We start from the raw sequence: 27136 nt of genomic DNA, 5'->3' as shown, positions 1-27136 counted from the left end.
TTACTGAATGTAGAGCAGTCCCCTGAAAAGTGATCTAGTCTAAAATTCTCTTTTTCTTTTTTTCTTTTTTTTTTTTTGCGGTACGCAGGCCTCTTACTGTTGTGGCCTCTCCCGTTGCGGAGCACAGGCTCCGGACGCGCAGGCTCAGCGGCCATGGCTCACGGGCCCAGCCACTCCGCGGCATGTGGGATCTTCCCGGACCGGGGCACGAACCCGCGTCCCCTGCATCGGCAGGCGGACTCTCAACCGCTGCGCCACCAGGGAAGCCCTCTCTTTTTCTATTTTTAAGGTGGATACTATTTAAAAAGGAATGATGATCATGTGAAAACACTGCTAAATCAGAAGCTGGGAAAGCATTATTCAGCTACTTCCCGGCACCCTGTGGTTTGCTCAGGGCCAACTAGTCACACTCCCTGCAAGCCACTCCACCTGCACCCCCGTAAAGAGGGCCTGGACCCCACAGGGATGCCTCGTACCCCAGGCCCAGGGCACCCCTGCAGGTGAGGCTAGTGATCCTGGCTGGACGGATTCCATTTCCCGCTGAGTTAAGACAATTACTGAAGAAATAGCTGCTAACACATTTGATGCTCCCAGAAAAAATTTACATTTAAAATTTAATGAACTTCGCACACACCAGAACAGTGAAAACTGAAGACGGACCCAGCGACTATAATTCTCCTCCACTGCGGGTGGAGCGCAGAACAGTTCAGCAGCTTGGAAAACAGCTGGGGGCTTCTTAAATGGTAACCACACACCTACCACTCAACCCAGCCGTTCCACCCCTAGGTTGTTACTCAACAGAAAAGGGACCTATGTCCACACCAAGACCATAAATGAGTGCTCACAGCAGCTTTATCTGTAGTGGCCAAAACTTGGAAACAACCCAAATGTCCATCAACAGGAGAACGGACATGCAAATTGTTGTAAATTAATAAGTGGAAACAACCGTCCTGTCAACAGAGGAACAAACCACAGAAATACCAAGATATAAATGAACATCAAAACCATTATGCTGAGTGGAAAAACTAGACAAAAAAGAGTATGTTCCACCCAGTTCCATGTAAAGAAGATTCTAGAAAATGGAAACTAACCTATAGTGACAGAAAGCCGACCAGGTACGGGTAGAGGGAGAGATGGGTTGCAAAGAGGCAGAAGGACACTTTTGAAAGTGAAAGAAAAACCCTGCATCTGGAGTGTGGTGATGGTTTTCCAGGGTGTAAACATATACCAAAATTCATCAAGCCATATGCTTTAATTACGTGCAGTTGACTGTACATAAATGTACGTCAACCAGTAGTTATAAAATTCAGTACATCTTCTCAACCGCACAGAGGAGAAAAGAATAAATCCCCAAAAAAGAATCTCATCTTCAAAATACTGAGAAGAAGAGCGTGAATGAGATAATGCATAACTGAGGTCCAGAGGCCACCGGCTCCAGCGCTAGTTACTCCCTGCTGAGTTCAGGGTCTGAGGTCAGGACACTGTTCTCAGCATATAAAATACACCTCCTCCACCTGGAGCAATTTGCCTACGTTTTCCATCAGTGAGGATCTACCTTAGTCCTAACTTTGTCTAAATAAAGGTTTGCTATCTTTTCTGTATTTGATCTTACTAGCCCAGGATATATGCATACTCTTATATCCCCTGCAGACCTAGCACTGTCCTTGCACGTGGTCTGTGCTCAGTTTCTGTAGAATTAAGTTTCACCTGTATCCCTTATTCAATTAAAGTTATCAAAATTGTCCCTTTTAAAAAAAATAACAGCCCCAAGTAAATGGGACCGGAGAAATACTCTGATGAGCGCCCGCCCTCACAGGCAGCGCTGACGCAGGCCTGCCCTGTCACCACATGACTGCCGGGGGTTTCTGTGCAAGGTCAGGGCCCACCCAGAAAAACAAACATGACAGCTTGGTGGCAAGGTGCCTGCACGCTCCCGGGGTCCTCAAGTCGGGGTCCTCCTCGGCTACCACGTGCCACGCGCTTCCTGCAGGGCCACTCGGACGACGTGTCCAAGAGCTGCCACCAGAGCCAGGTAATTTGCAGTTCAAACTGATATCCTGGACTCTGGTGTTGACTCTTCTGAATAGTGTCCGGTCCTGACAGCCTCCCAGATGTCTGCACTTCTCCACCCCTCTTTATCCTCCTTTTTGATCATGAGGAACAGAGAACTCCCCACTGAATAAACCTCTGGGTGTCTATTTACCTGAACTAATCTTGGTGTGATATTTACAGCTCCTCCCTCCTGGCTGCTGAGGCGTCTAGAGGCGTGTTATATTTAAGAACTGCTTCAGCAGAACCATTTTCTGAGAAGGCCTTTCATAAAAATAAACCTGCCTGATCTCTGCCCCGCCCTACAAGCGGGACTAATTGCTCCTTCTTTTCTGGGTGTTCCTGCAGCACTCTGTACATACACACCCCTGTCATAGAGTTTGTCATCATGACTCATTTAGAGGCCTGTCCTTCCTTCTACTCCGTGGGCTCTGTCAGGTCAGGGACAAACTGTCTACACCCAAGAGGCCAGCCCACGGATGAATGAGTTTTCATGAATTCTTGTTCTTAGAAAATCACAGCTGATTAAATGAATAAATCTTTAAAAGGGTCCTATAGGGCTTCCCTGGTGGCACAGTGGTTGAGAGTCCGCCTGCCGATGCAGGGGACACGGGTTCGTGCCCCGGTCCGGGAAGATCCCACATGCCGCGGAGTGGCTGGGCCCGTGAGCCATGGCCGCTGAGCCTGCGCGTCCGGAGCCTGTGCTCCGCAACAGGAGAGGCCCGCGTACCACAAAAAAAAAAAAAAAAAAAAAGTCCTATATCAGTAAAAATGGACCATTTCATTTTAAACACCCATTGTAGGGAGGGTAACAGAACACAAACTTAGCAGAGTAGATCATACATGTATGATTCTCACCCAGTATGTGGGCAGGGAACGTTGTCTGCCATTCCAGTTCCACAGGGATCAGGCCACTGCAGCAGCCCCCATGGTCCACCCTGAGGGGATTCAGGATGGAGAAAAACAAGATACTGGCTCCTAGATCGTAAAGATGTGAATCTAAGGAATAATTTCAATGAGCCCAAACTCTTGCATCTTCCCATACATGGAAAAACACTAAAATCATTAACTTGAGACGTCTGGATTTTGTGATTAGCATTAGTCTGTTGACGTTTGACTACATGTTTTTTTTCCAGCCAAAGCTCCAATATATCCTGGCTTCTCTGGAGCAGCTCCTCAGAGCGAACTGAGAGGCTATCTCCTGGGCTATAGTCCTCAGTAAGATCCCCGAATAAAACATAACACACAACTTTTAGGTCTTACGTTTTTCTTCAGTCGACCAGAAAAACAAGAGTTTGTCCTAAGATGCTGGAAGATGTTTGATGAAAAAGATGTTTGATGAAAAACATTTTTTAAATGAAGCTTGTCTTTACTTCGTTTTGGGTTTTGCACCAAAGAATCTTTTTACGCCATTTAAATATTTCATGTCTTTTTTGATCAACAATTTATGTTTCAAGACAAGTAATTCTGCAGGAAAACAACTAGATAAGTGACCCCGCAAGGGTTTTAGAGCCTTCTGTTTCATGGGGGATGCTTGTGAAGGCTTTATAACCATTTCCAGGTTGCGATGTTACCGATGACTCACAGCTAGAGGCTAAGTATAGCAGGAGTGCTTGCCTGCAATCTGGGCCTGAGTGGCGTTTTCCAAGGCAACTGGGTTAAACCATGTGAAGTGTATTGAAACGTAGACAGAAAGGCCTCTGAAGAGGAAATTATGTAACAACAATTAGAACAATTGTGCTAATCGTGCTAATGTATGTGGTTCTTTCAGACTAAACAAAACTTTAGCTCCTTGAGAGCTTGAAACAGTGTCTTTATTCAGGCCATTCACTTTCACACTGGACGGGAGGATGAACAATGCGATGGATGAAGGGACGGATAATCTTTACCCAGGATTGGACACCTCAGCCACCTGGGAGCTCCTTCAAAACCTACTGATTGAGCCAGGAGCCTGGCTGCCTGGGGCGGGGGCAGAGTTGGCAGTTAAGAAAGTCCTATATTCCAGAGAACTTCTGCAAATCCCTAGCCTTGACAATGCGGTGAGGCAGGAAAGAGGTAAGTCAATGAGAATTACAGGAACTCAGATTTTGCTGATTTTCTCCTCTCTCTCTTTCTTCCTAAGGTCGCAAGTTTCCAACTGGGTGCAGGAGGAATAACCCCCCTGCCCATGGGCCCAGGTTCCAGGGGGCACTGGCCAGCAGCATGCCTGGTACCTCTCCAACCCAGCTGGAGGATCTCAAGGAACACCAGCCTATGGGCCTGGGCCCTGCTGATGGTGGGGTGATGGCGTGGGGACAGCAGGAGGCTGGCAGAACTGCTCCGAGAATGACAGGACATGTCCACAGCCGCAAGTGCCCAGGGAGGGGACATTGCGTTGCTTCCTGGCCACAGGCCTGGGGTCTGTAACCCTGAGCAGGTAGGTTAACCTGTCTGGGATTCAGGGTCCTCATCCCCGAAATGATGACAATAACGGTACCTACGCACGTGTCTATTGAGAGGGGTAAATGACACAATGCACAGCAGAAAGCCTGCAGGCACCCTCACACCACATCCACAGACCAGAGCTGCCGGTCTGTGGCCAGGTTTGGCCAGGCCACTTCTGTGATGTCCCAGCAGGTCAAACTGCTGTGAACGCTTCTGGACGCCATCTTGGCTGCATGCTTCCCTCCCTGCAGACAGCTCCACAGACACGCTCTGAGGAGCAGTGGCCTCAGGCCTGCTGCAGACACAGGATAGGTAACTCTGGCCCTCAAACCCCGGGTCACTGGCCTTGCTTCTTTCTTCCTTTGTTATTACAAGTGTCATATGTGCCTTCGAGTCAGACTTAAAGGCGTGGACCCTGAGGCACAGATGGCCGACACGCTGGCCTGGTCCTGATGCTAAGCCAGACAGAGCAGCACGTGCTCGGCAGGCCTGGGCCTGACTCCCCGAATCCCGTTACCACCCCCTGTGTGATGCGGGATGCAGGCTGGGGCCACTGCCTCGAGGATGAAATGGGTGCTCGCCTTCTCCCAGAGGCCCCGGCTCCAGCCCACCCTCGGCCAAGGCTCCCTTTCTCCTGAAGCAGCTGCGTCTTCTCAGCGGGCCTGACGTCACCCAGCTGCTCACACCTCCTAGAAAACTGCCCCACATCTTCCCCTGAGACCTAGAACTTTCTTCAGCGCCCACAGCGACCTTTCCACAAATATCTGAACCATGCACTGAGGGGTAAAGAACTACACTAGGCCCTGTGTCCCTGGGTTCACATCTGGGTTACCCATGCCACCCATCTGGCCCTGGGTTACCCATGTCACCTAGCTGGTCACACTCCTTAACCTCTCTGTGTCTCACCTTCCTCATGAAAACCAGGGGAAAGAGCAGCCCCTCTTCCGGGCTGTTGGAAGGATGAAGTGGGGTGACACACAGCGGCACTGTAAACGGTGCCTGGTAAGCACCCCACCGCCCGTGCCCTCCCTGAGCCGTTGTCGCAATCCCCGTGCAGCCCCCACCCTCTAGCCTCACCCACAGGCGATACTAGCATCTGAGTGAGTGAGTGAGTGAGTGAGTGAGTGAGTGACTTTCTGCCCAGCTCTGCCGCCTCCGCCCAGGTCCGGCGCCCCAGGTCTCGGGGTTCAGAGCCTCGTCACCCGGAGCCGGGGCACCCAGAGTCAAGCCTCCCTTTCCACTCACAGGGCTGGAGGTGAGGTCAACCTGGTCCCTGGGCCAGGTCCATGGTCCCTCTGGCTGACCCAGCCAGTTCCCAGACACTCCCCTTTCCTCTCTGGCTTCTCTGCCATGCTGGCCTCGGTGGAATCTTCTAAGAAGAAGCTCTGTCCATGGGGATGGAGCTCTTCTTCTCAAATCCCTTTGACCGATCCCCCAGTTCTTCAAGATGAAGTCCAGACCCCCGGGCTGGCCCTGCAGACCACACGCTGTGGTCCCAACCCATGGTTCAGGCACCTCAACGCGCCATCCTCTGTTCCCTTCCATCCTCCAGGGTGTGTCCGCCTGCCAGTTAACCCCATGGGGGTGGGAACGGGCCCCTCACTCACTCCTGGCAGCCCCTCCCCTGGCACACGGACCTCATCTTCCACCACCCAGACACACTTGATCCACTTTTCCACCCAGCTCCAAATCTGACCAGCTTTTCCTCATCTCCTGGCTTCAAACAGAGGCCCTCCTACAGTCAGGGCTGCAAGACCTTCCTTTATGTTGGTTTTAGCTGCTCTCCAATGTCTTGGCTTGGCCTGGTCCCCTCTGAGTCCTCTTCCCTGTGCTCAGAGATGTTTATGAAATAATTGTGGGCAGTTTGCTACGTAGACAGGCCAAGATCTGGCCTCGCCGCCAGCATAATAAACAAGGAGGGGTTATCTAAATAAAGCAAGGATGCCGTGATTTCCAGCCGTCAACTGGGATGAGAAATGCTACTCCAAGATGTTCTACTGCTAATGCGAAATGAGAAGACCATTTTTTTTTTCCTGAAGAGCCCCAATTCTGGTGATCACCGTGCTTTCAAAACTAGGAACCTAACTGAGTTCATTTTCACTCCAGTTCACTGGTCATGAACTGCTGCTACTGCTTTTACTACTATTTTAAGTGAAGACCTGACACAGGAGCCAGAGCGCGGCTGTCAGAGGGGGTCACAGACAGCTGAGGCCATCACGGTGACTCATTTTCTGGCATGTGCCTAATCATTGGCTCGATGCTCCCAACGCGGTGCCGAACCTATGACAACAATACACCACTCAGAGGCTGCATTCTTCGAAATAAGCTATTGTTTCCACTGCTGTGATACAACCCTGTACTTCACAAACGAGCGTGTTTGAAACTATAGTCATCAGTGGATGTTTTCCCAAGCCTCATTACACAGTTAACACAATGGACCATAATTTCAGGTTCAGGCTTTTACGTTCACTTGCAGGGAGAAGAGATGTAAAAACTTTTTATGCCCTTTTATAGAATCTGGAGACAGGACATGCGGCTGAACGTGGGCTGGAAAGGCCATCATCCAAACCCAACAGGGAGGTCAAGGTGCACATCTGCTTTTGTGTACACAGTGAGGGCCCAGTGGGCTGTGGGAGGTGGTGGTGGGGCAGCCCCCTCACCCCGGGCTGGAGAAGCAGCAGACACAGAGGCCGGTTTGACCTCCCAATTACCACTACTTTCCTGTAGCAAAAAAAGAGAGTCAAGAGGAAGTTTGTCAAAACAACAAATATTGTTGAACACCTATTTATCTCAAGCTAATGAGCTTGGAGTGGCGGTTGACCAAGCTCTGAGATGTTTCCTGTGACAAACATAGACAGACGTATCAGAATTTAGATTGTCTACGGAATCTGACTCTACCGGGGAATGTGTAAATCCTCTGGGTTTTTCCGTTTGAATCAGCCAAGTGTCTTCATTTCCCGACACCTTCCCCAGTGGATCTACAGACTTGCTCAGTATTTTACATCGTTTCCAAACATATGTTTTGCAGGAAATCATCCTATGGTGTTATCTCGCAGAGAGGAGTCTGCAGAGCAGCTGATCAAACACATGTGAGACATCGCTGACTGTGTTCCACGCTGAACCTAGATTATTTATTTTATATTCTCTTTAATGGGTAAAGGATGTCATGCAATGATGCTGGACACAGCTTAGGTTTGGAGCAAAGACCTCCTCCAAAATCCTTCACTGGACCAACAGTCGGGAGACCCCAATCCAATCACAGGCTGCTCCACCATCTCCACATCAGTCAGGACAAGAGCAAGGATGAAGGGGTGCCCAGGTCCGAGTGGCACCAAGAGGGTGCAGTTGAAGACCTTGTTGTCCCACCTGCCATTCTTTACATCCACACCCTCATCATGGAGGTGACCAGACAGCAGCAAACCACTTGCTCCTCCCTCAAAATCCCCAGCCTGCAACATCAGGACCTCCTGCAGAGCAACAGGTGGTCACTACCACACTTGGACAAAAGAAAAGGGACGTAAGTGAAACCTGGTGCAAAGCTTTTTCTCCCAATGATATATCACTTCTGCACGTAGAAAATAAATGAAAACATGTTTCCATGCCAATGCCTATTCAGCATTATAAAAACACTCCCTACCTAGTCTACATATAATAAATGCTGGAGAGGGCGTGGAAAAAAGGGAACTGTCCTGCACTGTTGGTGGGAATGTAAATTGGTGCAGCCACTATGGAAAACAGTCTGGAGATTCCTTAAAAAATTAAAAATAGAGCTAACATATGATCCAGCAATCCCACTCCGGGACATGTATTTGGAGAAAACTCTAATTCGAAAAGATACATGCACCTCAGTGTTCATTGCAGCACTATTTACAATAGCCAGGACATGGAAGCAACTTAAATGTCCATCAACAGAGGAATGGATAAAGAAGATGTGGTACATATATACAATGGAATATTACTCAGCCATAAAAAAGAATGAAATAATGCCATTTGCAGCAATGTGGATGGACCTAGAGATTATCATGCTAAGTGAAGTAAGTCAGACAAAGACAAATGTCATGATATCGTTTATATGCGGAAACTAAAAAAAAAAAAACAAGATGCAAATGAACTTATTTGCAAAACAAAATGAGACCCACAGACACAGAAAACAAACTTAGGGTTACCCTAGGGGAAGTGGTGGGGAGGGTTAAATTAGGAGTATGGGATTAACATACACACACTATTATATATAAAATATGGAAAAAACAAAGACCCACCGGATAGCACAGGGAACTCTACTCAATATTTTATAATAACCTATAAAGGAAAAGAATCTGAAAAAAATATGTATATGTATAACTGAATCACTTTGCTGTACACCTGAAACTAACACAACATTGTAAATCAACTATACTTCGATTAAAAAAAAAAAAACACTCCCTACCTATATAACAATGTTATGAGAATGAAGTGTGCACCCCTCCCGCACACGAGTGTATTATTAAAACCAGCCCAGTTTAAAAACAAGTCATCCATTACTTCCCATTAATCTTGCCAGGTAAAGTCTAAATGCTGACATACAAATACCTATCATTTTCAACTCAGAAAATGAGAAGTAAACAGCAAGAAAACATTCCAAACATATAATTTCCCCCTGGGGTTGCCATTCAGATGTCTTGTCTAAAAAGCAATGTTTTCCACTGACCGACAGTGAAAATAAAGAGAGAAAAGACATATTCTTCCAACTCCAGATGTGTCATTTATCAGTTGTAACTGACAGATGGAAAGGATTCCACACAGGTTAAGTAAAGCTTCATAAAGCATGATAAGTTATTTTCGTGAGTGTGACTAAAAACAAGCTTAAAAAGAAGAAGAAAACACACCGGGGAATGATGGGCTGGCACAGACCCTGGGGGGCTACGAGCACCTGTACAGGGACCTTCACGACACTAATGTGCCCCCAGGTGGGCGCTCAATCAATTCCACCTGATGATGATGGCGACCCTTTCCACCTGTGAGGCCCCTTGGCGCCAGCTGCAGGACACAGCAGCAACAGCGCTGCCCTGAGGACCACCCGGAATATCCTGCCTCCTAGCTCCTTCGTGCCGGGAGGCCAGAGACGGGGGACGTTAACCCCAGGAGCCCCCATCTCTGACGCCCACCCACCTGCAGGAGGTGGGCGGTGAAAGCTGCCAGGCTTACTGTGGCACTCACAGCGTGACCCACGGTCCGGCCAAGGCCGCCCACAGAAAATCACACCCCCAGCCCTGTGAGTCTGAGTCTGCGTAGCTTCTACTTTGAGGGCAGCCCGTCTGTGGGGCAGGGCAGAGCCCTGCGCTTTCCCAAAACCTACGGGCACAAGACGCAGTGAGCTGAGTCAACACCCTGGGCCCAGGGAGGCGCTGAAACGTCTATGAATTCCTAAGCCAGGATCGGCAGAATGTCCTGCTGGGGGAGAAGTCTGCATTCGAGGCGTCACGTTAATTCACAAACACGTTGTCTGTGCTCCACAAGAGCTGGGATCCCACCCCACCTACCTCTCCCAAAACAACACCCCACCCGGGCGACTCGGGGTTGCACATCTGGAGACCTAGCAACACCGCTGCCATCAGGTGGGTAACATCATGGGTCCCACACACAAGCCAGAAGCCACTCGGATGCTGACAAGCGGACCGTGTCTTCAGAAAAATGCCCTTGAGAAACGCAGGTGGTTCGGAAACAGTCCAGGGGCATCACCTGCGTAAACCAGATGGTAGCTTTAGCCAACGGGACTCTGGAAGCTATGTCCCAGGCCTCTACTCTGTGTGGTGGGTGACCTCAGGGTGAGGGGCAGGACACCAGCCTGGAGTCTTCAGCCATGTGACAATCTCACCCATAAGCTGTAGAGAGAATTACATCCACCAACTTTGGAGCACCGATGCGGGTCCAGCCTCCTGGGGCAGGGCTGGTGACGCCTGTCCCGTCAGCTGGAAAACATTAGTATCACGGATGACTAAAAGGCTGAAATGAGGCAGGTCCTCGCGAAAAGCACTTCTGTCTCCTCCTTCGAGAAAAATGTCCAACCCCAAAGGCAGCATTCCAAAAACGTGAAACATGATGGTCAGTGAAAAAAGAATTGATGAATAACAAGGAAATACTTTACACTGAAATCTTTTTCAATTTAAATTCATCTCGCTCCCAAACTAGTTTTCATTACTTTTGTGAATGTGGTAAAATTCCCCCCCTAACCTCGTTCGGGACACACTCTGCATCTGTGGGTCACTGCATGGAAACCAGGCATCGGCACCTGAGAAGTGGTGGGGGAGGGCAGGGGGGTGATGTAGGGCGGGTAGGGCACGAAAGACACTCAGCTTCATGACCCCCAGGAACACCTCTCTTTAAAAGCTTTTTTTTTTTTATTGAAGTATAGTTGATTTTCAATGTTGTGTTCATTTCTGCTGTACAGCAAAGTGACTCAGTTATACATATATATATACACATTCTTTTTCATATTCTTTTCCATGATGGTTTATCACAGGATATTGAATGCAGTTCCCTGTGCTCTACAGTAGGACCTTGTTGTTTATCCATCCTATATATAATCGTTTGTATCTGCTCACCTCAACCTCCCAATCCTTCCCTCCCCCACCCCCCTCCCCCTTGGCAACCACCACTTTTTAAATCCACTGGCAGGTCTGCAGACCACTCCTCCTGCGTGTGATGCTGTCCAGACACTGTTAACCACTGAGATGTAAGAAGGGGTTTAGACACAGCATCAGAGGGAGAAAGTTTTCAAGCCAGCTCCATGGGATAATTATAGGCAGCAAGACAGACGGGCGGGCAGACGGGTGGGGAGTTCTGGCAGGAGCTACTCTCAGTGGCAAATGTCTAGATTCTGGCCACAGTGAATCAGTCTCTTTCCAACCTAATGGCTTGTTTATTGAACATTAGTGGATTTTGCTCTTAATTAATAGGGCTCCAGCCAACACAACGATCACTGTTTGAAGTCTCAGGAATTGGCCACAGGAACACAAGTCTACACTTTTGCTGTATTATCACTCCCACCTGAGCTATTTTTAAATTCAACTCCCTAAACATCAGGTTTGCAAGAACTGCCAGAAGCTGATTTGGGAGCCTGCTACTGTGCCCAGGGCTGGGAGTGCGCTTAAACATCACGTCCCCGCCACCTGCACACAGACGCGCGCGTGCACACGCACTCGCGCTCACAGCCCGTCTTCCCAAGTCTCCTAACTCAGTTTGCTACCTAAGCATTTAATCATTCAAGCCGCTTCCACGTAACCGAAGGGTCAGCACGTCTGGTCCACTCCCTGAGCTGAAGGCTGAATGGAGCACAGATGCTGAGACAAAAGCTTTGCAGGGGTTCCTCGTCCTGTCTGCCATCCCTTTCCCAACCCACCCAACTTCCCAGGCGGGAACGCTGATTCTCTTGCTATGGCCACCCCGGGGGCCCAGGCTTGGAAATCCTCCTGCCTCCCCCACCCACCCCCTTCAGGCTGGTGCCCATTCTGAACAAGACACAGTGGGCAGGCACCCGTAACAGGAACAGAGACATCGTAAAAAGCAAACTGTTGGTGCCCTGATCTGTTCCAAATGAAGCCATGGGGTCAGGGCCAGGCTGGTGCATGGGGCTCTCCTGGAAGGCCCTGGGGGTGGTGTCACTGCCATCCAGAGATGCCAGCTGCCCAGCAGGTGCTGTCACAGACCCACAGCCACACTGTGGAGGAAACCCTGCACCACGGCTGTGAGGGATGCTCAGAGCAAACTAAGGCCACGTTTCCAGCAGAGGCCCAGGAGCCGCCAGGGGCCCCCAGTCTGAAGAAACTGGGGGTCTCCCAGGACCCTGGAGGAGGGGGAGAAGCAGGGACACCTGCCTGGTCTGCCCACTTTCACCTCAGCTCCCCCCACTCCCCACAGAGAGTCAGAGGCTCGAGCACACTAGCAACGATGCCGGGAAGCTCCCTGGTCCCGTCCCCTCTTCCTCCAAGACTGTAAAGGACCAGGTGATGAGGACACAGCCAGCGGACAGCATGCTGGAAACAGGAGCTCCTGGGTGCTGCTGGTGGGAATGCCACACGGCGCAGCTGTTGTGTAAAGCAGGACGGCAATTCCCGAAAAGTTAAACACAGAACTGTCTACAGTCCAGCAATCCCACTCCTGGGAGGATATGGGGGAGGGAGTCAAAGCAGAGACGGGTATCTGCAGTCTCACGTCCAGAGGAGCAGCCAGTGGTGGAGGCCAAAGTGACCACTGACAAATGCTGTGATTACACTTTCAGCCTTAAAAAGGAAGGAAATTCCGACACCTGCTACCACATGGATGAACCTTGAGGACATTCTTCTAGGTTACATAGGCCAGTTACAGAAAGAGAAATACTGTATGAGTCCACCTATATGAGGTCCCTAGAGGAGTCAAATCCACGGAGACAGAAAGTAGGATGGTGGGCGCCAGGAGCTGGGGGAAGGGGGTGGACAGTGAGTGTTTAATGGATACAGAGTTTCGGTTCGGGCAGAAAAAAATCGTGGAGCTGGAGGTGGTGACACCTGCACACCAGTGTGAATGGACTTAATGCCACTGAGCTGTACCAATGGTAAATGCTATATCATGTAAATTTTACAACGATAAAAACAAAGACTGGGTCAACAGACATAAGCGAAGGGAAAGGGCACCTTAAAGTAAAGGGCACGTCCCCTTCCTTCCCCCACCTCAGGCTGGGTTGGGGCAGATGGCCCCGGAAGAGGCCCCAGACAGGGAGAAGCAGGTCCCCTGTGACTTGGCATCTTGTCTTAGCCTGTTCGGGCTGCTATGACAGAACCCCACAGGCTGGGTGGCTTCTAAGCAACAGTCATGTACTGCTCGCAGTTCTGGAGGATGGAAGGCCGAAGTCGGGGTGCTGGCGTGGTCCGGGGGGGGCCCTATTCCGGGTTGCAGACTCCTCACTGTACCTCCACACGGTGTAAGGCCCAAGGGAACGCTCAGGGTGTCCTTTATAAGGGCACTAATCCTAATCCCAATTATGAGGGCCCCACCCCAGAAGCCCACCTCCTAATATCACCACCTTGTAGGTTAGGAATTCAACATGTTCAATTGGGAGGGACACAGACATTCAGACCACAGCAGGACTTCCACAGACTTTCATCTCCTCTCTCAGCCACCATCACTTTGCATCGTCTAATACTGTCACTCTAGTTCCACAAAATCAGACGTCCAACACATCTCAAGTCTGCAGAGGCAGGGTGGCACAGCTGGCAAGCCCAGTCGGAGTGGATCGGGCTGAATGGTGTCGTGACAACTGACCTTTCTGTTGTCCTACAGTCCGGCAAAAGCAAGATGAAGCAGCCAGTTTTTAAAAAGTCAGTTTTGACAAAAGAAGCGTCTATAATTTCTGGGAACACTTCTGATCCTATGATTTTAGATCTCATGTGAGCCTTGAGCTCATCTTATCCAATACCCTCCACGAATCGCGGGGAAGCAGGGCTCATTTACAGAACTGCAGCTGTGCATCGTGTCCTGTGCCACAAAGTTATGACACAATTTATCACCAGGTAGCATCCCTGCCCCCCAGGAGCTCGTAAGTCAGACGGTCAGAGACGAGTAAATGGAAACCCACATGAGGGTTTCCTACAGGGAATCACCACTGCCACAGGAGGCGAAGGTCAGGGCTCTCATCCGAGACTGGAGGAGGGGGTCTCGAGGGCCTTCGATGGAGTCCCCAGCTGCAGCTGGGTGAGGGGGCAGCAACCACCTAGGAAAGGAGAAGAAAAGTCCACGGGCCTCGGGGAGAGAGAAAGTCTGAGAAAGCAGGGCACAGTCTGGTTCGGGAGGGATAAGGGGGCAGGGAAAACAGAAGAGACTGGAACTGCATGCCCTCTAGGGCGCCACTGGCCACACCTGGCTGTTGACATTTAAATGAATGAAAATTGAAGAAAGTGAAAAATTCAGCTCCACATTTCAAGTGCTCAGTGGCTCCTGGACTGGACACAGATACAGAGCATCATTAACCCTCACAGAATTTCGTGGGACGGCACCGGGCTGTGAAACAGGCAGGAGTCACCCCAGGACAGGCCAGCAGGCTCGGCTCAGAAGGTCAGTTTAATCCTGCACAACGGACACCGGGACCCAAGTCTTCTTATTCCTGAGCCCGTTTCCCTTCCACCAAGCCTGCCTGTCTGCCTTTGATAGGAGAAAGTCAAACAGGATTAATGACCGGGTACAAGGCATTCTAGATTAGGGAGATACCCATCTGGCCCAGGCGGGGTGCGAGCATGTCCACGTGTGTCCACGTGTGTCCAGGGAGAAAGACAGCCTGCTGCCCTCGTCTGGAGGGAGGGGAGAGTGTCCCTAAGACAACGGTTCCTCGTCTGAGATCTTGGACAACACAGTGAGAAGGAAGGGGGAGAGCGATGAACCAGGACTCCTGGTCTATCTGGCTCAACTCTGGGAATTTGTGTCAGTTTTTTTCAAAAAGGATAAGGACTTCAATGATCTTTCTAAAGCAATCAGTGTCTCTTAAAAAGGTAACATGTGGTTTGGCAGAGGTGGGGATTGGATCTACAACAGGGTTTGTGAGAAAGTGTTTGTGGTCTGGGAACCTGTCTCATCAAATGTACCTCAATAAAATACATCTTAGCCGTTGCTTGAAAAGCTTTTCCTTTAATTTTTAAATAGAAATGATTTTGGCTGTGCAATTTATTCTCATTGAACTTGACCTGTAGAAGACACGGTCCTGGCAAGCAACAGCTCAGCGCCTAGTTAGGGGACAGATGGAAGCCTGTGAAAGCCCTCAAGGCTGCAGTGTGCCCCCAGCCGGGGAAGTGAGCGTCCTCATTTCTGAAGCGGGGGACCATCCCTGAGACGGACGGGAGGAAACGCAGATGCTGCCGGAGACCCACCAGAGGACGCAGCAAAGTCTACTTCAGAATAAACACATTCGGTCTTGAAAACAATTACCATCGTTAGCTGTGTATAAAAGCAAATGAAACCATATAAAGTACTGATATAAGTCAGAAAAAAAGTTGAATACTACGACTGGAAGAGACAGGTAAAAAATAAGGAACTATGGGAACATGAAGGAAAAGTGATAAAAGACGCGGCCGTCAACTCAGGGGCTGAAAGCCAGCAAGTGGTCCTGAACGGTGAACACTGCAGGACAAGGTGAAAGTGGAAGCAAAGGTATAAAGTGGTGGGGGGTAGGGGAGAGATTTAAAATTCGCTTAAAAGGAAACCATGAAAGAGTAAAAAGGCAGATTATCACTACGTCAATAACATACATCAAAATTAAATAGCTTTAATCATGAAAAAAATGCAAAGATGAAGATATATAAAAGCCTTCAGTGGATCAGGAAATATCAAATCTATATTCTGTTATAGTATAAAGCAACTGAAAAAAATGTACAACTAAAATTACCCGAAACGTACAATCCACAGACCCCACAATTATATGCGGATGGGGAGAGAATAAAGGGGTGCGGGAAGCACAAAATAAATACACGACCTCTCCACTAAATGTTTTTATTTAGTTCAAGTCCAAATCACAACCAACTGCTCCTATGTTTTAAATTTGCATATCCTCAGTCTAAACATTACTTTGGTGTCAAATATCTCGGCTCACTTTTTAAAACTGATGGTCAATTAAAAATGTAAATTTAATGATAAATTTAATAACAAAGCACAAAAGGCCTAGAAACCTAAACTGCTCCTTGCTGTGCAGACAGCCTATAATCACTGTTTTCTTAATAATTATGGAAGCATTCTCGGGTGTTCAGAAATTACTTCACTTCCCAGGTCCCAAATTAAAGCGGCCACTGGACCCAGACCTGCATGCACGTGGGGGTGTCACTTGCCTGCACCTACCCAATAATAATCCACTCTGCTGGCGCCAGAAAAGTCAGGCAGGGAGGGAGAGAGGAGGGGCTGCAGGCCGCCGCGCCCAGAGTCACGAGAACCCAGCACAGTACAAACGTCATTACAGCAAATTTAATCGTATATTAGCTTCACCTTCATTATACAACCACTGAGAAATACTTACAGTTCTCTGAGATTATTTGCTATTGTAACAGGGAAATGTCCAACTCCTCTTACGTGTCAAGAAAATTTTAAGAAAAACTACAATTACAAAAGAATAAAATTCCTAGGCTTCCTTTCCACTTTATATCAAACAATAACTTTGACATTCTTAAATGAACTGCCAACATAACATCTAAAAAATACAGCTCAGATTAAATGGGAAAAGTTTAATGAAGCCAATAATTAGACACACTGTCATTTTTAAGGATGTAAATACATTTTCTAACACATTGGCCAAAAGTCTAGAAACCTTAAAAAAAAAAAAGAAAAGGCCTAGAAGCTTAAACCTGTTATTATGGGGCACACCTGTTAATATTTTATTATCTCTGTATGCTCGTGAGAGGTGAGGCAGGAAATGCTGAGTTGGCCACCCAAGTTTACGGTCGGGAGTAGCGGCCTCCTATACTGAACGCTACGTTGGGTGTTGAAAGGACTCAAGACGCTCAAGTTACCCACTTGAATTAATATTTTAAAATTTATTTCTTGGGCTTCCCTGGTGGCGCAGTGGTTGAGTCCGCCTGCCGATGCAGGGGACACGGGTTCATGCCCCGATCCAGGAAGATCCCATATGCCGCGGAGCGGCTGGGCCCGTGAGCCACGGCCGCTGAGCCTGTGCGTCCGGAGCCTGTGCTCCGCAACGGGAGAGGCCACAACAGTGAGAGGCCCGCGTACCGCAAAAAAAAAAAAAAAAAAAAAAAAAAAAAAAAATTCTTGTTCTAATAACTTGATTAAATAAAGATGAATTTATGCAGAAAAAGGATTACCATCTATGTCTCCAGGAAGCACACTTTTTGATGAGACTGACTAGAAAACTTCACTGATTTTTATATCAGCACACTGCCTGAATGCAGTCAATGGTCAAAGGCACCAGCTGTTTAGACATTTCATGTCACTGGAGACTATTTTATTCTACAGAAATACGTGTTTCCGCCATAGAAAAAAAAAATTAACCAGTATCCTACCAAACTCACCAATGTCCTGTCTCTTATTCATATAGGGTCCAGTGGGACAGTTAACCCCGTGTCCATCACCAACTACTGGGATGGATCTTACACATACTCAAACTAAAAGTAAGCCAATAAACTTTGTCTTAAATGGACTTAAAGATATTTTAGAACCTCATCCAAAGGTAATTTACCTTTCCTTGCATTCTAGAATATTCCATCCATTATTATACCTCAACTGAGCTCTGAAATTCCTAAAACGTCACATCAAGTCTGTTAGTTTTTGCATGTCTTCTTTCCTAAAAGAATACTTTCCCCAGACAGTTTTAAGTTCATCTTAAGTTATGATTTTAATGAAATTACTAGTAAAAACCTATAACTTCAATCTAACTAAAATGTATACTTGTGTTCTCAACAAAGATAACAAATAACTCTGCATTAATAATTTAGGCAGACATACGATGGGTGAGTTTACATTCACTAAGTCCTCTGGCCCTTCAGTAATCCTCAAGAAGGGCTGTCATACACCGTATTTTATAATGTGAAATCTCCTTAATTCATTGTCCCCCATCCAGCCCATTACAAGGAAAAGTGCCAGTTTCAGTGGACGACAACAAATTCGTTACATCAGTTATCTGCTATCGTGCAGAGAAGTGATAACTTACCGAAAGTGGGATTGGATAACCAATCATGGCAGTATCAGAGAAAAACAAATTCCCCGGAGTATGTGGCAAGCACTACCTTATTCTCAGGCAACATAGGAACCAGTCAGAGAGACGAGACTGTAATTTCGGTGAAGAACCAACAGAAGCTGACTACCACCAATAATGTACCAAAGCCAAAATTTTCACATCTGTGTCTTTCCTTTCTGGTAAGCAACCGATACACCTAAATCATATAAAACATTCAAAAAAACCCAAGACCATTTCTTTCCTCTGATTTTAAGCACGTTGATATTGCTTGACTTCACTAAAATATACTAAAACAAATGACAAATGATACAGTAATTGGGAATAATAGACTTAAAAGCACTATGTCTACATTTCTCGGACAAAGATGTTCAAACAAGCAGATCAGAGGTTCTGGATGTGAGTGTGGGGACAGAACCAAATGCATCAATAATAACAATCTCACTTTTGTTACCATATCCACAGCAAAAGTCCTTAGTCTCCCTGGGGGACTTGGACATGAAGGCCAACCAGAACTCTGCAAAGCACTGTGAACCAGACCCAGGGTGACTGCCCTCTTGCTTACACAGTACCAGCCTGGAAAGAGGGCCCAATTCTTAGGGCTCCCCGTTTCACTTCTACAATCAGATTCCTTTAAAGGATCTCACAGATAGTTTTTGGATACCGTTTCACTGGCCTCTTAAATGTTCTCTGCTTCAAATATATTTCTAAGGTAGTTTTGCCAAAAAACGATTCCGTCTCCTTAAACAGGCTCATTTAAAAAGCTCCAAAGACGGCAGGTTTAGAGGCAATTCTGTTTCACATTTCTCTAAGTCATTTTGCAATGACCCCTGCCATGAAAAAGGATTTCCCATGTGTATTTTCTTTGCAGGAGATTTATTTATTCAAACGTAATTACATAACCACTAAGCGCCCTGCAAAAGAAAAAAGTTCTTTTTAACATTCCTTAGCCTCAGGATTATTTGATTTGCTAACCTGGCTCACTTTTTCCTGGCATTAAAGGGAGAGTTAAAAAAAAAAAAAGCCAGTTTTTGAAAACCTTTTGCGCACTTGGGCAGCACCGCGGCCTATGGGCACACGCGGGCAGGATGAGTCAGTGGGATACACTGCAAAGAAATGAGATTAGTTGTCCCCAAAGCTGCCTCGCTGGAGACCAGTTGCTAGAGGGGAACGTGGGCCCCTTCGGTAAGCAGGTGCAGGGCCCACCCCAGGCACTCATTCCATTTGCAGGACTCATCACACATTTGCTCCAGGCCCAGTAAGACAGTTCGCAGGTCCTGGGTGCGCCCCGCGGAGAAGCAAGGCAGCCGCAAGCAGAGCGCGCAACGTTGCAGCGCAGCGGCCGCCAGGCCCCGTGGGGTCGTGCAAGGTTCAAATTCCGCCTCAGGATCCGGTTAAAGAGCAGGCTTGTTTTTCTTGTATAAAGGAAGTCACTCTTTCTGCGAGTAAAATGTGAACGTGACATGCAATCCACACACGCGAGGTGTGGGGATGGAAAACAGATCCTGCGAAAGCTTGGGCAGGGGCAAGACCACGCCAGCCGGGAAGGGAGCCCCGACTATACTCCGATGCTGGGGTCCCTGACGCGGGCCCGGCCCGCCCCGCCTGTGCCCTGTGCAGGGGAGCCCCGAAAAGCCTGCCGGGGCGGGGGAGCAGCGGTCAGGAGAACCTCCAGGGCAGTGCCCTCTACACAGCCCTCCTGAGACCGCGGCACCCAGGCGCCTCCGGGGGCCCGGAACCTGTTCCCCTTCCTTTTGGGGGGAAGGTAGAGCGGACGGTGGGGCGGGGTGCCGTGCCGGGTGCGGGGTGACCAGACTGGAACGCGGGCGGGAACCGGGCAAGTCAGCGACAGGGCTGGGGGCCGGGGCCGAGTCTCCACTGCCTTCCAACCCCACCCCCCACCCCCGGAGAGCCCTTGCGGGTGGCAGAGGAAGGCTCGGGGCTCGGTGGGGCTCTGCCCGCGGGGACCCCCCAAAGGGATCGCGCCCACAAACGCACCCACGCGAAAAGCGCCCGGGCCTCGGCCTGACACTGTTACCCGGGCAACGACCCGGGAGCACAAAGTACACAACCCCCTTCCTTCGCGGGGCGCGGGCCCGCGGGCCGGAGAGAGGCGCCCCCGTCCCGAGTGCGCGCCGTGCGGGCGCGGGCGTCCGAGCCGAGCGGAGCCCGGAGCCGCTTACCCGGTCGGGGGCTTGGCCGCCGAGGCGTGCGGCGCGTCCATGAAGCCGGCGGGCGGGGGGCGCGGGCGGCGCTCTGGCCCCGCGAGTCAGGCGCTCGCAGACGCCGCCGCCGCCCTCATTCACTTTTTCCGCGCCGACCCATCGTCCTCCCTCGCGGGCCGGCGGAGGACAGCGGCGAGGCCGGGACGACGGAAGGGGCTGGAACCGACCCGCGCGGGCGGGAGCGCGGGCCGCGCGGGGAGGGGCCGGCGCGGGGCGGGGGCGCCGGGAGTAAGGTGCGCCGCGCCCCCGGGAGCGCCGCCCCCGCCGCCGCCGCGCGCCTCCCGAGCGGCGGACCCGGCCCGCGGCGCGCGTCCGGGACAGGGGCCCGGCGGCACCGGCGCCCGGGGGCGATTCCCGGCCCGCCGCTGCGCCGCTGCCCGCTTGCCCCGGACCTCTGGGCCCCGGCAGCGCGCCGCGCCGCGGCGGGGAGGAGCTGCGGAGGGGGAAGCACCTGGCAGCGGCGGGGCCCGGCGAGGGCGAGGTGGGCGGACCGGTGGGAGGACTGAGGTTGGCGATCGAGGAGTGAGTGAGCGGTGCCAGGCTCGCTGCCCTGGAACCCAACAGAACCTCCATCCGGGCAACGGAGCTCTGGTGCGGTGGGTCTCAAAGTGGGTGCCTGACCTGCAGCATCTGGGAGCCGGCTAGAAATGCAGATTCGGGCCCCGCCCCGGCGTCCTGAGCCGGAAGCTGCGGGCGCTGGAGCCGGCCCGGAGGTGCTCCCGGAGCTCGGGTGGACGCGCGCTCGACTTTGTCTAGTTGTTCTCGAGGCGCCGCGGTCGCGCTGCCCCGCGGTGGGTCCGAGTGCTGGCCGCGGGCCGAAATGCCAGCCGAGGTAGCCCGCGGGGGGCCCAGAGCAAGCCAGCCAGAGGCCCCCGATCTGGCGAGCTTCACCCCACACGCTTCCTAACCCACCCCAAGGCCACAAAAGGGATCTGGGCTAGTGCGAAAGTCTGACTAACAGAAATGACTCTTTGCTGTGGTTCCAACGACTAGACTAAAAGGCGAGTAAGTGAGCCAGCAGGGATCGGTGTCGGAGGAGGTGCTGCTTCGGATCTTAAACTTGGATGAGGAATCCCGAGGCCAGCCTGAGCCGTCCTCCCGCTACCCTCCAGCTTTCCCATTAACGAAGCGGAGGCGGGGGGCGGTCTAGACACAGAATACGAAGTCCTTGCTCGGACCTGAAAGGCCTTAAGTGCTGAGGCCGGGGCGCCCACCCAGAAGCCTCTTCCTACCTCTGCACTCGGCCTCGGAGCCCAGCGCCCTGCGGCTCTGCCCACCTCAGGTCTCTGCATGGGATGCTCTGCCACGGGATTGCCCGCCTGCACCGTCCCACCCTGCGGTGCCTGCTCAGATACCATACCACCTCCCCAGGGAAGCCCTCCCGGAGCCCTCTGTGTGAAAGCACAGACTTAGTATTGCTCTGCTTGTCCTGAGTTATTTTTCTTCCAAGCATTTATCATTCTGTTTGTATATATATCAATAGTATATATATTTTAGTATATATTTGTTGTCTGCATGTATTTAAATGTTTGCTTATATTTATAAAGAACTGTTTATGCTTGCATTATAAACAAAATGTTGCTTATCTATGAATGTATTTATAAATTTTGTTCATATTTATATAAGTATATAAACAATTATGGGTGCATACATTATAAATCAATGCAGTATAAATATATAAGTACATCTCATATTCAGCATGTTTCTGGCCATCTGTCTCCTCCCCTAGAATTTGATCTCAGTGAGTGTTGGGCCGTTGTCCGTTTCATGCATCACGGGACCCCCAGCATCTAGGACAGTGCCTGGCAGGTGGAGGGGGCGCTCCATAAAATAACCAGTGCACTGAATGAGTCTCCACGACTCCTTCCCCCTCTAGGTTTGGGGGTCAGGGGCTCCTCCCCAGGGTCTCAGGAGTCCCTCCTTGCTCTGGACACCACATGGGAAAGCGCAGCCTGGGAGGGGCCAGAGCCGGGAAGTGGACCCTGCTGAGGATACAGGAGGAAGTGCCGCTCATGGTTCACAGGTGACTGGCGGGCCTGGGACTGTGGCAGAAGGAGTGGGGGTGAGGACTAGCCCAGTGTCCCCGTGGAAAAGGGGGTCAGAGCAGGTAGCTGCTCAGCCAGACAGTCGACGTCCTAGAAAAATTAACAGGTGGAGGCAGTCTCCCACCTCCAGGCTGAGGTTCAAGTTGCTCTCGTGGGATAGAGGCCGGGAAGGACCCTGAGGCCTGGACACCTCTGACTCCCGGAGGGCCACCAGGCACCTCAGACCCCGAAACCCAGCAGGCACCTCTGTCCAGGAGTGGGGTGGAGGGCAAGGACCGGAAAAAAAGGTCACAAGGAGGCAGGGGGTAGGATCAGACCTGCCACCGGAATGGTGGGTGGAGCTCCCAAGGCCCTCAGGGGAGACTTCCAGTGGCAGGCCTGGCAGTCTCCTGGGTCAGCTGTGAAGGAGGGGCACAGAGCCTGGGAGGCAGGAAACCAGTTTCTCTGTTTGCAACCCAAACTTCCCTTACTGTGAGGATCCCTGCAGACCCACCCATGTAGAGGTGTGGTCCAAAACTGTGCAGTTAGATGGATACTTTCCAGTGTCTGCTATGTGCCAGCCATTGTGTGCAGGCTGGAAACAGCTGACCACCTCCCAGATGCAGCCACACCAGGGAAACAGAAGTACCAGGCAGGGGTTTAGCGTTTCCAGCCACAGGGTACCAGCAATAGGGAGCCCGCAATAGATAGCTGAGAGCCTGAGGGCGGGACTCTGCCCCTTGTGGAGTCCTGAGCGGGAAGCTCTCCTGGGTTTGCTTACCGACCTTCTACAGCAAATGCACACCTGCATGCAGAGACCTGAATCCTGGGGGACAGGGGTTCCCAGCTGCTCCTTACCGGCACACTCTTTTAAGTTTCCCTGACTAAACTAGCACCTTTGCAGATATTAACTATCATTAAATGCTCTATATGGGGTGTTGTAAATACCCAGGGACGTGCTGATACATCTTTTAAAATGGCTCAAAAAAAAAAGCCCCAGTTTGCAAACTTTGTCAACTTTTGTTGTGTGAATGCTCCCACCCTGGCCTGTCTCAAGCGACCATCACCCATCTCGAGGTCACTGATGGCAGAGTGGGGGCCAGGCTCCCACACACACTGGCAGCTGCCTGTCTCACCTTCCTAAGTGTGGCAGGAAAGCTGAAGGTTTGCCCCTTTTCAGCACCCACTCTGAGGCCCGGGCACCATGCTTGGTGTCCCTGTGCCGACTGTCACTGGCCCGCCCTGACGGCTCTGGACGGCCGTGATGCAGCTCTTGACCGAAGGAGTGGGTGCTGTCACTGCTGCTGAGAAGCAGAGTGTGAGGCCACCTCAGGGGCTCCCTTCCCTTGCCCTGACCCCAACACCCCGCTTTGCTGCCCCCTCTCTTCCCAGACCTCCCCTTTCTGCTGGGCAGCAAAGGCCCTCAGCACCCCACTCAGCCTGTGCACTCAGCCCCTGCCTCCAGGTGGGGTCCCTGCAATGCCCAGAGTCCCTCCAGCTACCCAGCATGCATCCGGGGAAAAGGAGGGGAGGAATGTACATGACACACACCCACCCCCCAGGCAGATCAGCTTAGAGCAGGGTTTCCCAAACTTGAATACACACAAGACACTCTGGAGATCTTGTTAAAATGCAGCTCTTGGTCCTGTGGCTCCAGGGCTGTGGGACCTGAGAGCCTGCATTTCTAACAAGCTCCCAGTGAGGCAGGGAAGCTAGGGTTTAGGCTCAAACACACTAGCCTCAGGCCTGATTCTCCACTCGCTAAAGGAATTACTAAGAGTGAGTTCTTCTCCTTTCTAAGATTTAGTTTCCTCTCTGAAATATAAGAATCATCAGAGGCAAATCCAGGTTTTTCCGGGGCCTGATTATGCAATTTTAAATACCTCCCATCACAGGGAGCTATATTCAATATCTTGTAATAACCTATAATGAATCTGATAAAGAATATATAAGAATATATATATATAGGGAATTCCCTGGTGGTCCAGTGGTTAGGACTCTGCGCTTTCACTGCTGAGGGCGCGGGTTCAATCCCTGGTCAAGGGAACTAAGATCCCACAAGCCATGCAGCATGGCCAAAAAAAAATATATATATATATATGTATATATGCGTGTATATATATATATAAAACATGTATAACTGAATCACTTTGCTGTACACCTGAAACACTGTAAATCAACTAAACTTCAATATAAAATTAAATTATATAAACTTACAATTAGATAAATTATGTTAAAAATTAGGGTAATAAATACTAAAAAAAATAAAAAGCATACCATATGATCAATACCAATTTAGATACCAAAATGGATATTTATTTTGAATGTACTATGGACTGAATTGTGTGTGTCCCCACCCCCCCACCCCACCAAATTCCTAAGTTGAAGCCTTAACCCCCAGTGGGACTGTATTTGGAAATAGAGCCTTTCAGAGGGTAATTTAGGTTCCATGAGTTCATAAGGGTGGGGTCCCAGCTCTATAGGACTAGGGTCCTTATAAGAAGACAAGACACCAGAGCTCACTCTCTCTGCATAAGTTTTCAAGTTTGCTTTAGGCTAGGATTTAATAACTTTTTTTAGGTTGGTAAGTTACTAAAACTAGACTGCATTTCATGTGAGATTATTAATTGACAATAGTAACTCAAAAAAACATTCATGTAGAGGCCTTGATTTTTATTGAGATATTCATATGCCACAAGAGTCCCCTCTTCCAAGTGTACACTCCAGTGGCCATCCAGTTGTCTGATTATACATAGAGGTGCCCAGCCATCACCACTGTCTAAATTCAGAGCGTGGTTATCACCTCCAAAATAAACCTTATGTCTGTAAGCATTTTCTCCCTATTCCTCCGTCTCCCCACCCCCTCAGGATCACTCACCTTTAGGTTTCCATGGATCCACCTGTTCAGGACATTTCATAGAAATGCACTCATCCAATAATGTGACTTTTTGTGTCTGGGTTCTTTGACAATGTTTTCAAGGTTCGCCCATGTTGTAGCGTATGACAGGACTTAATTCCTTCTTATGGCCAAATAACATTCCCTTGCATGGATAGACCACATTTTGTTTATAGATTCATCAACTGATGAACATGTTAAGTGGTTTTCAATTTTTGCCTGTTATGAATAAAACATGCACATAGAGTTGACTCTTGAACAACACATGATGCGGGGCTTAGGGGCACCAACCCTTCCTACGGTGGAAAGTCTGAGTAAAATTTATAGTTGACCTTCCACAAGGTTGCTCTGTATCTGAGTCTCTGCATATGTGGATTCAACCAACTGTGGATCATGTAGTACTGTAGCATTTCCTATTGAAAAAAATCCCAAAGAGTTCAAATTCGTGTTGTTCAAAGGTCAGCTGTACAAGTTGTTGTGTGAACATGTTTTCATTCCCCTTTTGTATATTCCTAAGAGTAGAATTGTTGGGTCATATGGTAACTCTGTGTTTAACCCTATGAGAAACTTCCAAACTGTTTTTACACAGTGGCTGCACCATTTTCCAGCCCCGCCAGCAATGAATGAGAGTTCCAGTTTCTCCACACCCTCGGAAACACTTGTTAATGTCTGTCTTTGATCATAGCCATCCTAGTGAGTATGAAGTGGTATCTCATTGTGTTGGGGTTTTTTAAATAAATTTATTTATTTATTTATTTTTGGCTGTGTTGGGTCTTCATTGCTGCGCATGGGCTTTCTCTAGTTGCGGCAAGCGGAGGCTTCTCTTGTTGTGGAGCACGGGCTCTAGGCACGCGGGCTTCAGTAGTTGTGGCACACGGGCTCAGTGGTTGTGGCCCATGGGCTCTGGAGTGCAGGCTCAGTAGTTGTGGTGCACGGGCTTAGTTGCTCCACGGCATGTGGGATTTTCCCAGACCAGGGCTTGAACCTGTGTGCCCTGCATTGGCAGGCAGATTCTTAACCACTGCGCCACCAGGGAAGTCCCTCTCATTGTGGTTTTGATTTATGTTTCCCTAACGACATGATGTTAAGCAACTTTTCATGTGCTTTTTGGCTATTTGTGTGTCTCCTTTGGAGAAATGTGATTCAAGTTCTTTGTGCGTTTTGAAAATCAGATTGTTTATATTTTCAAGTTGTGAGAGTTCTTTTTATATTCTACATACAAATCCCTATCATATATGATTTGCAAGTATTTTATCCTTTTGTGGGTTATTCTTTCATACTCTTTTCTTTTTAAATTGAAGTATAGTTGATTTACAATGTTGTGTTAATTTCTGCTGTACAGCAAAGTGATTCAGTTATACATATATATACATTTTTTCATATTCTTTTCCATTATGGTTTATCACAGGATATTGAATATAGTTCCCTGAGCTGTTCAGTAGGACCTTGTTGTTTATTTTATATCTAATAGTTTGTATCTGCTAATCTCAAACTCCTAATTTATCTCTCCTCCACCCTCTTTCCCCTTTGGTAACTGTAAGTTTGTTTCCTATGTCTGTTCTTTCACACACTTGATGGTGTTTTTTGAAGCACAGAATATTTTATTTTTGATGAAATTCAATTAATTTACTTTTTTCTCTTGTTGCTTGTGCCATATCTAAGAAATCATTGCCTAATCTAAGGTCTGTTTGAAGAGTATTAATCCTCCTTTAAAAAAATGGCAGTATAGGGTTTCCCTGGTGGCACAGTGGTTGAGAGTCCGCCTGCCGATGCAGGGGACACGGGTTCGTGCCCTGGTCCGGGAAGATCCCACATGCCGCGGAGCGCCTGGGCCCGTGAG

At 49.4% G+C, this 27136-nt stretch overlaps 1 protein-coding gene across 11 annotated transcripts in view; it reads right to left on the bottom strand.

Moving 5' to 3' along the window:
* Nucleotides 1-20518, bottom strand: part of COBL (cordon-bleu WH2 repeat protein) — a 260373-nt gene extending 239855 nt beyond the window's left edge. For all 11 annotated transcript variants that reach the window (XR_014297158.1, XM_082661385.1, XM_082661393.1 and 8 more), the window contains exon 1: nucleotides 20335-20518. Coding sequence is in view for 10 of the 11 variants with exons in the window: in XM_082661385.1 (XP_082517511.1) it covers nucleotides 20335-20375 (41 nt within the window). In the remaining variant the exon portion in view is untranslated. The remainder of the gene's footprint in view (nucleotides 1-20334) is intronic.
* Between the last annotated feature and the right edge of the window lie 6618 nt (nucleotides 20519-27136).

This window comes from Grampus griseus, assembly GCF_964374135.1.
Source record: "Grampus griseus genome assembly, chromosome: 9".
Taxonomy (NCBI): Eukaryota; Metazoa; Chordata; class Mammalia; order Artiodactyla; family Delphinidae; genus Grampus; species Grampus griseus.
The sequence above is the reverse complement of the archived record's forward strand: the minus strand, read 5'-3'. Positions and strand labels throughout refer to the sequence as shown.